Source organism: Rhinolophus hipposideros (assembly GCF_964194185.1).
Source record: "Rhinolophus hipposideros genome assembly, chromosome: 2".
NCBI classification, from domain to species: domain Eukaryota; kingdom Metazoa; phylum Chordata; class Mammalia; order Chiroptera; family Rhinolophidae; genus Rhinolophus; species Rhinolophus hipposideros.
Window position 1 is genome coordinate 62,944,006 of NC_138048.1, and position 13,253 is coordinate 62,957,258.

The window sequence follows — 13,253 nt, forward strand, 5'->3', positions numbered from 1 at the left end:
TTTTTTTTCTTTTTTTCTGAAGCAGTAGCCCAGGAGAATCCAGAAACTTGAAATCATGGAGGATAAAAGGTTTCTAAGAAATATGGCTGCAGAGTGTATGGTTTGAAACACCATGCCATAAAGACATTTAATTCAGTCCATTTTCCTTTTATTCTTAACTGTGATTCCTGATTTTTCTTATATACAGATTTAAAAAGATGAGATCTTTGCCTCTGTTTTATGCTTACCTGTTTAGTTCAATGGGATGCTAAGTTACTTAGAGTTTTATTCCCTGTACCTTTCACTTTCTCAGGTTGTCATTTTCTCATCATTAAACAATAATAATCATCCTGTTTCTAATCTGGTGCCATGTAGTAAACATAACAAAATTGAAAAACCATTATGTTGGGCGGCTGGATGACTCAGTTGGTTAGAGTGCGTGCTCTTAACAACAAGGTTGCTGGTTCGACTCCCACATGGGATGGTGGGCTGCGCCCCCTGCAACTAGATTGAACAAGGCAACTGGACTTGGAGCTGAACTGCATCCTCCACAACTAAGGCTAAAGGACGACAACTTGACTTGGAGCTGATGGGTTCTCGGAAAAACACACTGTTCCCCAATAAAGTCCTGGAAATACACACGGTTCCCCTTCCCCAATAAACTCTTTTTAAAAAAAGAAAAAAAAGTAAATCCCAAGTCAGTGTAACTTCAACATAAAAATCAAATTAAAAATACAAAAAGAAAAACCATTGTGTTTCTGTTTTGCTTTATCACTCATTTGCTGATGAATATTCCAAAGATGACTAATGTCACTCTTTATCCATAGCTGTGCAAATAGACCTACACACCAACTAATAATTTACTATTAAAAGAAGACTGATTTGGTGACGGAGTTCTAATGTTTTAGATGAAAACTGAGATTACCTTGCCAAAAACAAATCTTAGTTTCAATTATAATATTTCAATATAATTAATTTTTTTCAATTATATTGAAAAAACACTGATTTTTATGTTTATAATTTGATTATCAGTTTTTCTGCTTTCTCTATTTTAAAACTCTAGAAACGTAATACATTATTTTCAACTTGCGTCTGTTTTTAAATCTCTTTTTGCTTTTGCCTAATATTCTAGGGGGTGGATAAAATAAACATATTTATTTGGCTTACATTTTAAAGCCCAAATGTACATTTTACATAGAAAAAGGCAAGACCATCAACTTAACTAGTCTCAGAGCTGCTTTAAGGTGGATTTTTCATAAGAAGCACATACTCTTCTGTTACCAGATTGCAGCAGGAGAGAAGATTCCTTTGAGCCAGGAAGAAATAACTCTGCAGGGCCATGCGTTTGAAGCTAGAATATATGCAGAAGATCCTCACAATAACTTCATGCCCGGAGCTGGACCATTAGTGCATCTCTCTATCCCGCAAGCGGACCTTTCTACTAGGATTGAAACTGGAGTACGGCAAGGTAAAGGGAAATAAAGCAAGAAGTCTTTTTGAAGTTTTAGTGCATTATTATTTTCGGACATGGTGTCTTCCCTGTGTCTTGTGGAAATGTATGTTCTACAATAAAGCATTTAATTAATTTCTTCATTAACCTTTATTTTTCCTTCCGGAATAGTTATTTTAAAGAATGACTTGTATTTTTAAACAATACGTTCTTTTTTGATATGCAGTAGTACTTGGTCAAATCTAAGCAACAGATGTTTTGGGGGTGCCGTTTTATATGTTTACTTTGCCTGGTTCCAAAAATGATTTAAGGTGACTGATATTTGCTATGCCTAAGGCACTCCGCCTTCGAGTCAAACTGGAGAATTAAAATACAAACTTAGTGCAAGCTAAACAATAATAATAAAAAAATTTAAGTTAAAAAAACAACAGTGTAAGAGCTATCACAGTTCAGCATGTGATTAGTAATGGTGGTCATAACTAACAACTAGTTAGCGCTTACTGTGTACAGGTGCTGTTCTAGGTGATTTTTCTGTGTGGGCTCCTTTAAGCAGAAAACTAACCTATGATTAGGGATTATTATTATCACTTTCTAGATGAGGAAACCAGGGCACAGAGAAGTTAGGTGACTTGCCCACTGTCACCCTTGGAGCCAAGATGCAGACCCAGGATGTCTGGCTCCAGAGTCCATGTTCTGAGCCACCACTGTCTGCTGCCACCTTTAATTTTAGTTGCAGAGAAGTTATACAGATGGTGAGTAATGGAATATAGCAATTCTTAGGACAAAGAGATTATGTTAGGCTCGTATAATTAAGACACGTTTTTATGAGGAAGTCTAGAGTGGATTTGAGTAGACAGATTTAACAACATAAAGAAAAGTGAAAGAAAGAGAATTTAACTAAAGATATATTTGCAGAAGTATAAGAAAATATGATATGTGGCTGGGAAAACGGTTCAGGACACTAAGTAGTTGGAGATGTGGTTGGAAACATAGGTTGAGAGCAAATCATACAGAATCTTGAAAGCCAAATGAGGAATTAGGACTTCTTGGTGACAAATTGGCAACATTTTGATAGCTCTGGCTAAGTCACAGCAAGATTTGGTAATCAGTAAATTATTTAACGTAACAGCAGAACATCTTGGAAAGAAAAGAGAGTCCTTGCAATAGAAAAGAAAGAACCTGTGGGGCAAGCAAAGCGTGCAGTGTAATTTAATAAAGATGCTGAAAGGATACCATATGATTCTGAGAGGGACTCCCAGACTCACATCATGGCACTGGGAAGAAGAATCTAGTTCAAGAAGCGTCCCCTAATTTTTTTGTGTTCCCTGAGCCTGTTGTGCTTTCCCCAGACATTGCCCTAATTATATTATCTTACAGTAAGCTATTCCTTGTCTAGTTTCCCCATCGGATTGTAAGATTCTTAAGGGAGAGGCTCTGTCTTCCATGTTATATTTGCAGCACCTTGCTCAAGCCTAGGTCTTGAAGGTGTTCAATATGTGTGGGTAGGTGGGTGGATGGATGGATGGATGGATGGATGGATGGATGGATGGATGGATGCAGTGTAATCCAATGGATGGATGGATGAATGGATGAAAGCAGTGTAATCCAATGGATGGATGGATGAAAGCAGTGTAATCCAATCCCTTGATTTGATAGATGAAGACCCTGGGTTTCAGAGGGGTCAAGTGACCTGCCAAAATCACAAAAAGGCCCTAGAACAGTATGTTTATACTACAACACATCCTTTTGACTTGAACCAGTCTAACTAGTGAGATGTGTGTGGTTCAGATTCTTATTCTCTAAGACTCTATCGTAATAATGATAACTGCTATTTGTTTATCAGTTCAGCCAAGTGTGGCACTTGGCACTTTATTGTCAATCCTCCCAACAACTACAGGATAGAGGAATTATTATCCTTATTTTTCTGATAAGGAAACAGGGTGGAGGGAAGAGAATGCTGCAGGCATCAGTGATTGTGAGATGAGAGGGTAGAGGGAGTTTTCACTGACTTCCAAAATGAGAAGGGAAAAGAAGTTTCAGAAGATAGGATGGGAAAAGCAGCCTATGTGTCATTGAACCACTGGTTTAGGGCCTGATACCTTTAAAAACTTAAGCTTTTAAACCCCTGTAAGCCTCAGTTCCTCATGAATAAAATGGTGATAATTTCTATGATGTAGTGGTTTGTGAGGATTAAGTATATAAAGCCCCAGCAGAATGTCTCACTTGTCATATTGTATCCCTTTGGTTTTACCTTGGAATGGTTACTGTGGTTTTTCAATTTCAGGAGATGAAGTGTCAGTGCATTATGACCCCATGATTGCAAAGCTGGTCGTGTGGGCTGCAGATCGCCAGGCGGCCTTGACAAAACTGAGGTACAGCCTTCGCCAGTACCACGTGAGTGACCTGGGGCCATGTCAGCAACTGTGATGCTCTCTGTAGCTCTACAGCCAAGCATGTCGGTGACGATTGGTTAGCCTCTGTCCTTGTCAACTCATTTCCACAAATCACCCCATGTCACACAATAATTTCCCATGGGAGAATTTCCCATGGGTCAGAATAGGGTTTGAGGATTTCCTGATTTCAGCTAGAAAAGAGAGATTACAGGACTAAAACTATTAGTGTCATTGTTATACTTCAGTGAAATCTGATATGAAATTCCTATTCATCCTGTAGATAAGGCCAGCTATGCAAGTGTGGCCTACAGTCTGGCGTTATTTTCTCCAAAGGGAAATAATTTGTTAGTCTTATCCATTTGATAGCTTCTTTTTTTTCTGTAGCACATTAGTTTTCTTGGTGCAGTTAAGTTCTATACTACCGTGTTTCCCTGAAAATAAGACCTAGCCAGACAATCAGCTCTAATGCGTCTTTTGGAGCAAAAATTAATATAAGACCCCGTCTTATTTTACTATAATGTAAGACTGAGTCTCATGTAATATAGTGTAATATAGTATAATATAATATAACATAATATAATATAATATAACACCAGATCTTATATTAATTTTTGCTCCAAAAGATGCATTAGAACAGATTGTCTGGCTGGGTCTTATTTTCGGGGAAACACGGTAACTGTCTGAGCTTCATAGAAGATTTCTTATTAATCCATGATATTCAAATTGTTATATGTCATTACTTTGATCAAATCTCTGATTTATGTGACTCCAACCACACTGGCCTCCTTTCCATTCCTTAGACACACAGTATGGAGCCATGTGTTCGTATTTTCTCTTCCAGACTGTTCTTCCCCCACGTGATTACAGGACTCCCTCCTCACGGTCCTCAGCCACTGCTCACCTCCTCAGAGCCCTTTCAAGGCTGCCCCATTTAAAATAGAACCCGTTGCTGTTCTGTCCTCTTAGCCAGCCTTATTTTTCTTCATATCACCTGACATAATATTAGATATTTGTTTACAAATATTGTTTATTATCTGTCCCTAGAATGTAGCTCTGTGAGGGCAAGGACTTTGTCTTGTTCTCCACTGTGTCTCCAGTATCTGGATCAGAGCCTGGCACCTGCAAGTGCTTAGTAAATGGCCATTAAATGATTGAGTGAATGAATCCAAGGCTCAGATAACTGATTTTACCCATGATTCCATTTATTGGGTGGATTTGGGTTAAGTTTTATGCCTTTTTTATTTTTATATCAGTGTGTAAACTTTGGATTTTAGTGTTGGAAGGAAACTCGTTTACTCCTATCCCCTCCCCAGTGTAGTAATCCCGCCCTCTGTTTGCAGTCGTCCTCTGCTGTGGGAGCGTTCTGAGCAGCAGGTCTTCAATATCGTGCAAATAAATCTCATTTAAGTTTCTTAATACTGATTGCTTTCCTAACCTGAGTCAATTAGATGTCTCCCCACTACCTACAGTAACACCATTTGCTGTGTCCTCTTTGTTATAGTAAAATGTTTTAAATGTGAAGTCCAGATATAGAGTGATGGTGACATGGGGTTTTTCTGCTTTGTTTTCCTGAGAGTTGTCCCTGGTAGAAAACACTTAGCAGAAGCCATAGGAATGTTTTTATGAATGGGCTCTTTTCCCCACTCCTTGGGGATGTGGCTTTGTTCTCCCCCTAGATCGTCGGCCTGCACACCAACATTGACTTCCTCCTCCGCCTGTCTGGCCACCCGGAGTTTGCAGCTGGGAACGTGCACACTGATTTCATCCCTCAACACCGTGAAGCACTGTTGCCCGGTCGGAAGGCTGCAGCCAAAGAGTTTTTATGCCAGGCAGCTCTGGGTCTCATCCTCAAGGAGAAAGCTATGTCTGATGTTTTCAAAATTCAGACACAAGGTGTGGAATGCTTTTCTCCTTCGTTTGTTTGTCAATATTCTATTCATAGTATTGAATGTGCTTTTCTTTCTTGATGCCACTCTTACCTCCCTTTTCTTCTCTCGGTGATCGACACCATCCTCTGCTACTGTGGTTTTGGGGATGAAGTAGAGCCCTTTGGATATTATGGATGCCCCCATAAATACTTTTTAACCCATTAAATGTAACTTAACTAATCACCTAACAACGTCAGGATGGATTTCCTTTCAACCAAACACTAGTTCTTGCCGCAGCCCATACTGATCCCTTCCAGCTTCTTTTATTCACCACGTGTGGCCTCAGGAAGCTAGGAATTCATAATGAAAATTCATTAGCTTATTACAGTTTTATCCAGTTCTCCATTAAAAAGTTCTTCCCTCTAAGTTGAGCAAAACCTGAGCTCTCCCAAACTTGTTCCATAATATTTACTTAAGCTAACTGACTTTTGGAGCAAACAGGAAAAAAAAAATGAAACCATTTCTCTCTTTGTTATTGTTAGGATTATTGTATTATTGTAGGATCCTACTTTTAGGATCATTAATTTCTAGATTTATTCAAGAAAGTTACATTGAAAGTTTAAAACATATAATTACATCTTTAGGAGATGAGTGCTCTATTGTCACTTTGTCCTTTTCCATTAAATGAAATTCATCTAGGGGTGACCGGTCGGCTCCGTTGGTTAGAGCATGGTGCTGGTAGCACCAAGGTTGCCCTCTCGATCCCCACTTGGGTCACTGGGAACTGCGCCCTCCTTAAAAAGAGTCAATTATGCCATTGTAGCATGAAAGCAATATGTAACCAATGACCATGGCTGTTTCCCAATTAAAAAAAAAGATTTTTTTCATGAAATGCATGTAAATATGCCCCATAGTGTATTCCTACCATGTGCTTAGCATTTTTAGAATGGGGTGTTCTCTTGCTCTCACCTTTGTAAAATTTATAAGCTTCAGAATAAATTGTTTCAGTTTAGCTATGCTGTTACGACTGGGTATTGTCCAACAGAGAATACACACTGAAAAACCTCGGGGCTGGACCAGTGACATAGAATAAAAGAGGCCAGGCAAAAGAAAAATAGTGAGTGGTAGAGATTTGGGTGACCTGGATGCATTAGCCCTATCAGAAAGGGGTGACCCCTGTGCCGCTTATGCTATCAGAGGACGAGAGTTTAAGCTGCAAATATTCTCATTTTTCAAGAGAAGCTGGGATTTATCACGTGAAATTTCCTCAGATGTAAATCAAAATATGTAATGTAAATTTAAAGCAATGAGAAGAACAAAGAAAACACATTTGAGTTGCCAGTGTAGGTATTGTGTTTTATGTTTTCTTTTGTAATGTATAAATGTAGTTGGCTTGATGTTTATAAATTTGTTGTTGAATTTTTTTCTAGATCAATATTCTCCTTTTGCATCGAGCAGTGGAAGAAGACTGAATATCTCGTACACCAGAAACATGACTCTTAAGGACGGTAAAAACAGTAAGTAATGTTTTATTAGAAGTGTGCTTTATAGAAATATATTACATTTACCTGAAAAAAAGGATTCAGCTTGGCCACAGTCAGTCAATTAACCTTTTTTAAGATTCTTAGACATTGGAAGGAAGTATGCCAAATTGATCAGAGTTCATTGGCTCTGGGTGGTAGAGTCAATGATTTTTCTTTTTCTTCATTACACTTTTTCTATATTTTGCAAATATTCTAAAAATATGTCATAAAGCATACATAACAAAATGACTTAAATGAAATTTGCCAAAATGTTAGGGGGTTACCATTGGGTGGTGGGATTTGAGGTGATCTCTTTTCCCCCCACTTCTTTGTACTTTCTTTGCTTTGCAAGTTTTCTTCAGTGAGAATATCACTTTTAAATAAGAAAAGCCACATCGAGCACTGCTCCAAGAGGGAAGATCGCCAACTGCTCAGGCAGCGTTTCAGGAGGAAGTAGGCAACGAAAGAGCCATAATTTATTAAGTGCCTTATTATCACATCTAAGTTTTTATCTTCACAGCTTGATGAGGGGGAGTCACTGTTACCCCCACGTGTGGCCAATGAAACTGAGGCAGGGAAGGTGAAATGACTTACTCGAGGCTAGTCAGCGGCAGAGCCATGATTGACACCCAGTCTTTCTGACTTTGACTCCTGCGCTATTTCCACCACTTTTCCAGTGGAAAACTGATTTCTGGTTGCAAACTAATTTCAGTAGGCTCAGGGACTGATTTATTATAACTGAAGTCAGGAGAGGCTGACACCTAAGCCAGAGTTTATAAATTTCTGGCTGGAGCAATGTACCAGAGGGACAAGAATCATGTGATAGCTGGCTGTGGTATCCCTTCTGCCACAGAAGTTTGCGTTGGGAGCCAGATGAGGGCAGAGTCAGAGGTGGGCAGGCTGGGTAACCTTGGGTGTGAGGTGTTAGAGGTGTTACTGACCTGTGACAGCTCTGTTATAAGGTGCCTCCCAGGTAGAACAGAATCTTCCTGCCAGCTCATCACAGCACCCTGCTCTTTACCTCAACTCTACAGAGGGTGCCAAAAAAATGTATACACATTTTAAGAAAGGAAAACTGTATTAAAATTGTAACACTCAGTATATATTGATAACAAAAGATGAATACAAGTCACGTTTGACTTCTGCAATTACAAGAGGTACTCAAAGTGGTTACCATCTGCCTCCAGACACTTCGGATTACTGCGAACAACTGCTTGAGCAAAGTTGAGCAAAGTGTCCACTTGTATACATTTTTTTTGGCACCCCTGATATGTAGACATCCATTCACGTCTTAACAAATTTTTTGTTCACAAAAGTTGATGGAGTTATAACTCCTTAGGTGTTTTTTCATCCTGAGCTTAGATTATCATTACCTTAAGTACATTGAGTATTTGGAAAGAAAGTTTGCAAAGATGCCTTATAGAGTATTATTCTGCAAATGATTAACCTATCCATTTTATGCTTGTGTATTTATTCATTTCATCCTAAAAAACAGCCTCCAAAATGTGGAAGTATCTTACTCTAGAGTCCTAAATACCAGTACCAGTAGCAACAAAGTTTCAGTGGCCTCTTTAACCTAAATGAAACGGAAAAATCACATGTGTGCTTATCATTCAGATGAGCCAATTGTGTTATTTGGCATGGATCGTCACTAAATCACTGAATGGTGTTTTGAATTATGTTGCATTTCTTGGAATTTTTTAAAATTTGAATTAAAGAAATATATAATTGAAAAGCCAACAAGATGGCTGTTCACTACATCTTTTGGGCAGTATTTTTCAACAATAATCCAGGTCTGAATGTTATAGAATGTAGCTTTCAGAAGTGTTATGCTAATCAGCAGTGGCCGTGGTTGAATAGGACAGTGCATGAAACAGGAGGTCTAAGGGCCCGAACAGTTTCTAAATCTAAAATAGAACCAGCTCTTAATGATCTCAGTAAGAATGATCAAGTATTTTAAATACTTAAGGCTTGAAAAATATTCTCCCTTTGTTACTAGTGGCCATGTGTCACAGAACCCTTCCTTCCCCTTAATAATAATAACAATAATAATAATAATAAACAATAGCTGAGATTTACTGAATGGTATATGTCACACACTGTGTTAGGCTCTCTCCATTAATTAATTTATTTTGCATTTCTCAGAACAGGCCAATGAAATTGGTGTTATTACTAGTGTCAATTTTATAAACGGGGCAGCCATAGCTTAGAAAGATTAATAATTTTCTTAAAATCACACCAAAAATAATTGGTGGAGCCAGAATTTGAACCCACATTTCGGGGTACCTGTGCTTACCTAACACTGCATCATGCAGACTTCCATACTTTATTACATAGATAAGAGGATATTTAAGATTCTCTTGTGGGGATCAGGTGATACCTAGGGGAGGGAGGAACAGATTGAGTTACCCTGTAATTTATGATTGAATTTAGACTTTTCCTGGCAGTGTCTTTACTATGATTCTATTGACATTCATGTCATTTAAGTTCTTTTCATATTTTGTAAATTGAAAGAAAACTGATCTTTCAGGCATAATTGGATGCATTTTCTCTTAAGAAGGGTTAAAGATATTGACAAGATATAGGGTGGGGAAGTTTCATTCATTCATCCATTCAGTACAAAATTTTTGAAAAAATAGATATTCTGAGTAATGTGAAGAAGAGTAAAAATGTCTTTGTCCCTGTTTTTTTCTCTTAAGGAATTTACCACTTGGCAAAGAAGAAGTGTGTGTTGGGAAATGGATGGCATAGTGGTTAATAACACAGCCCCCGGAGTTAGACTGTGTGGGTTTGAATTCTGGCTCCCTTCTTGTCTGTCACCCTTGGGCAACTCACGCTAAGCATCAAGTGTCTGCAGCCATACAGGGGGTTGGCAATGGTGATGGATTCCTTGGGTTATTGTAGATATTAAATGAAACAACACGTAAAGCACTTAGCTCATTGTGTGGCATATAGCAAGCAGTCAACAGACATTAGCTGTCATCATCATCATTATTAAACGATCCCCTTGCTACTGTTGAAAGGACAAGGTAGATATGCGTGTCACATGTTAACTAAAATAAAGTTGTTTGCAGAACAATGTATAGCAATGTCCTATTTTTATAAAAGAAAAATACAAGCGTGACTGTGCATTTTAAACAGTCCAAAAGGATTCACACATTCAAGTGTTTAATAGTAGTTACATCTGGGCAATAAAGAGGTCTTTCAGGCCCTGTAAACCTTTTTATTTTTGCAATTTTTTAAAGAGAGAAGTCACTTTATCATACACTGGATGAGTGGAGAATCATACCAGTGTTTATATGCAGAAGTCTAACTGTTCAGAGAGAGAATTCATTCTACCTGAACAGGCTCTTCCCAAGTAAGCTTGCTATGAACAAGGGGCAGGGTCTCAGTGGGTGCAGCTGGGGACCAGCAATGCAGTGAAGGAGGAGAAAGCAAAGAGGCACAGTGAGGGGAAGGCTCGAGACGCGTATGGAGAATATTGATTGGCCTATTTCCCCATTTGGTTGGACATAGGGCTATGTAGACGAAGGATAGGAAATAAGACTGCGAATTTGGTGCTCTCGATTCAAGGCCAAGTATGTGGAATGTAGTGGGGACATACTAGGTACATCGGCTGGAAGGGTTGAGACAGGAAGAAGTCCTGGAAGGACCCTCTCAGAGGCAGGCAGGCCTAAGGCCATCTCCCTGATGGAAATGGAAAGGAAGAAATGCATAAGACAGGTACTCAAAGGGAAGAATTTGGCAGCTTTGTGGTGACTATTGGAGGTGAAAAGCATAGGAGAAGTTGAAGGCAAGAATGACAGATTTTAAACCTGAATGACAGAAGACTAGCCATGCCAGTCATGGAGCTCACAGGTCAGGAGAGAATGGAGCTCACAGGTCAGGAGAGAAATCATGTTCATTTTCAAGTACGGATGGAACATCTAGCTGGGAATCACTAACCAGAGTTCTGGAGAAGGAAGAGCAGGGCTGGAAACAGACTTGAGCTGGCAGCATCAAAATGATGGTTGAAGTGTCAGGACTGGATGAAATGACTTCGGTTTATATTCTCTACCCTGCAAAAGTTTTGCCATCTCCAAGGATAGTCTTTAACCAATTCTGTAGTCACATAATAATACGGATATATTGTATAATATATTTGTATAGTCTGTTACAGTTTATAATCTCACATTTATTTAATCATTGTTACATTCTCATACTCATTTAATGGGTCAGAATGGATCAGAAAATTGACTCAGAGATTTTGAATGACTTAGTCAAGATCACCGAGGTGATCATGCCACAGATGGCAGGTTTGGGTCTTACACCAGAACTTCTCTTTCCCAATTAATTGCATTTTCTATAACACGGAAGCCTTTCCTAGTGGAGGAGAAAATATCTAAAATAGCCTGCGACCTTAAAAGAACTAAAACTCCATTTTTAAAAAAGTTTGAACTTCACCTTTATTGAAAAGCGCCTAATAGTTTGGTTGTTTTGTTTTGTTTTGTTTTTCATTTTTATTGCCAGGAAATTAAAAGATGTTGCTATCCCTCACAGCTAGTTATCTTTAGGTTGAAAATGAGATGTTAGGAATTTCAGTTATTGAATAAATGAAGGTCTTCTAATTTTTCTTAATTTTTGTTTTCCCCCTGAAGATGTAGCCATAGCTGTAACATATAACCAGGATGGGTCATATAGCATGCAGGTAAGCTTTACTGGCTTTGTTCTCCAGTTCAGGGCTAAACCTGGTCTCTCTCACACTGATCATGGTCTTTTTTCACTCTCTGGTTTCTCTTAAGCCATTGATCATTATGTCTGTAGTGAGGAGGATGGCGTAGGCATTTATTTCAGACCAATTTGAGGAAATGATCCCCTGGACAGTTTCTGATTGTTTACTCATTTTGGTTGTGGTTCCTTTAAGAATAACAAGTTGGCAAAAAATAATAGCTTTGAATCAGACACCTGTCGAACCCCTAAAGTGTGTGCAAGTATTTATATCTCAAGCAGCAGTTCTCAAACTTTTTGGTCTCGGGACCGCTGCACATTCTTAAAAATTATTGAGACTCCCCAAAGAGCTTTTGTTTATATTAGTTGCATCTATTAATATTTATTATTCAATGAGAACATTTTTATGTTTTATTACTTTTAATGTGTATTTTTAAATATACATAACAAAATTTACCATTTAAACCATTTTTAAGTGCACAGTTCAGTGGCATTAAATACATTCACATTGTTGTATAACCATCACCACCATCCTTCTGCAGAACTTTTCTGCTCTTGTAAAACTGAAGCTCAGTACCCATTAAACAATAACACCCCTCCCTTCCACCACCCTGTTCCTCCCTTTCCCCCCAGCCCCTGGCAACCACCATTCACTTTCTGTCTCTATGAATGTGACTGTTATGGATATCTCATGTAAGTGAAATCATTCATTATTTGTCTTTTTGTGACTGGCTTATGTCACTTAGCATAGTGTCTTTAAAGTTCTTCCATGTTGTATCATGTATATAAATTTCCTTCCTTGTTAAGGCTGAATAATATTTTATTGACTGTGTATTCCACACTTTGTGTATTTGTTCATCTGTTGGTGGATACTTGGGTTGCTTCTACCTTGCTACTGAGAAGAACGTTACTATGAACGTAGGGGTACTAATATCTCTTTGAGACCCTGTTTTCAGTTTTTGGGCATATATCCAGGAGTAGAATTGCTGGATCATAAATATGGTAGTTCTATTTTTAACTTTTTGAGGAGTTACCATACTGTTTTCCATAGGGGCTACACAATTTAACATTTTCACCAACAGTGTACAAGGGTTTCAATTTCTCTACATCTTTGCTTACATTTATTTTCTGGTTCTTTTTCTTCTTTTTTATAACAGTCAACCTAATGAGTGTGAAGTAATATCTCATTATGGTTTTGATTTGCATTTCCTTAATGACTAATGTAAGAACTCAACCAAATTCCTACAGTAACGTACAAATTCAGAGAATAGAATAAATAATTTTTAATATGAACTAAGAGATTTCAAATCTTGCAAAATGGATTTATCAGTGA

The 13,253-nt window shown here is 38.2% G+C and overlaps 1 protein-coding gene across 2 annotated transcripts in view; it reads left to right on the forward strand.

Annotated features, from left to right (window-relative positions):
* MCCC1 (methylcrotonyl-CoA carboxylase subunit 1) overlaps positions 1-13,253 on the forward strand; it is a 58,912-nt gene that overhangs the window by 39,233 nt on the left and 6,426 nt on the right. For both annotated transcript variants that reach the window (XM_081076292.1, XM_081076293.1), the window contains exons 11-15: positions 1,264-1,447; positions 3,714-3,823; positions 5,499-5,715; positions 7,121-7,207; positions 11,851-11,900. In XM_081076292.1, the coding sequence (XP_080932418.1) occupies positions 1,264-1,447; positions 3,714-3,823; positions 5,499-5,715; positions 7,121-7,207; positions 11,851-11,900 (648 nt within the window). The remainder of the gene's footprint in view (positions 1-1,263; positions 1,448-3,713; positions 3,824-5,498; positions 5,716-7,120; positions 7,208-11,850; positions 11,901-13,253) is intronic.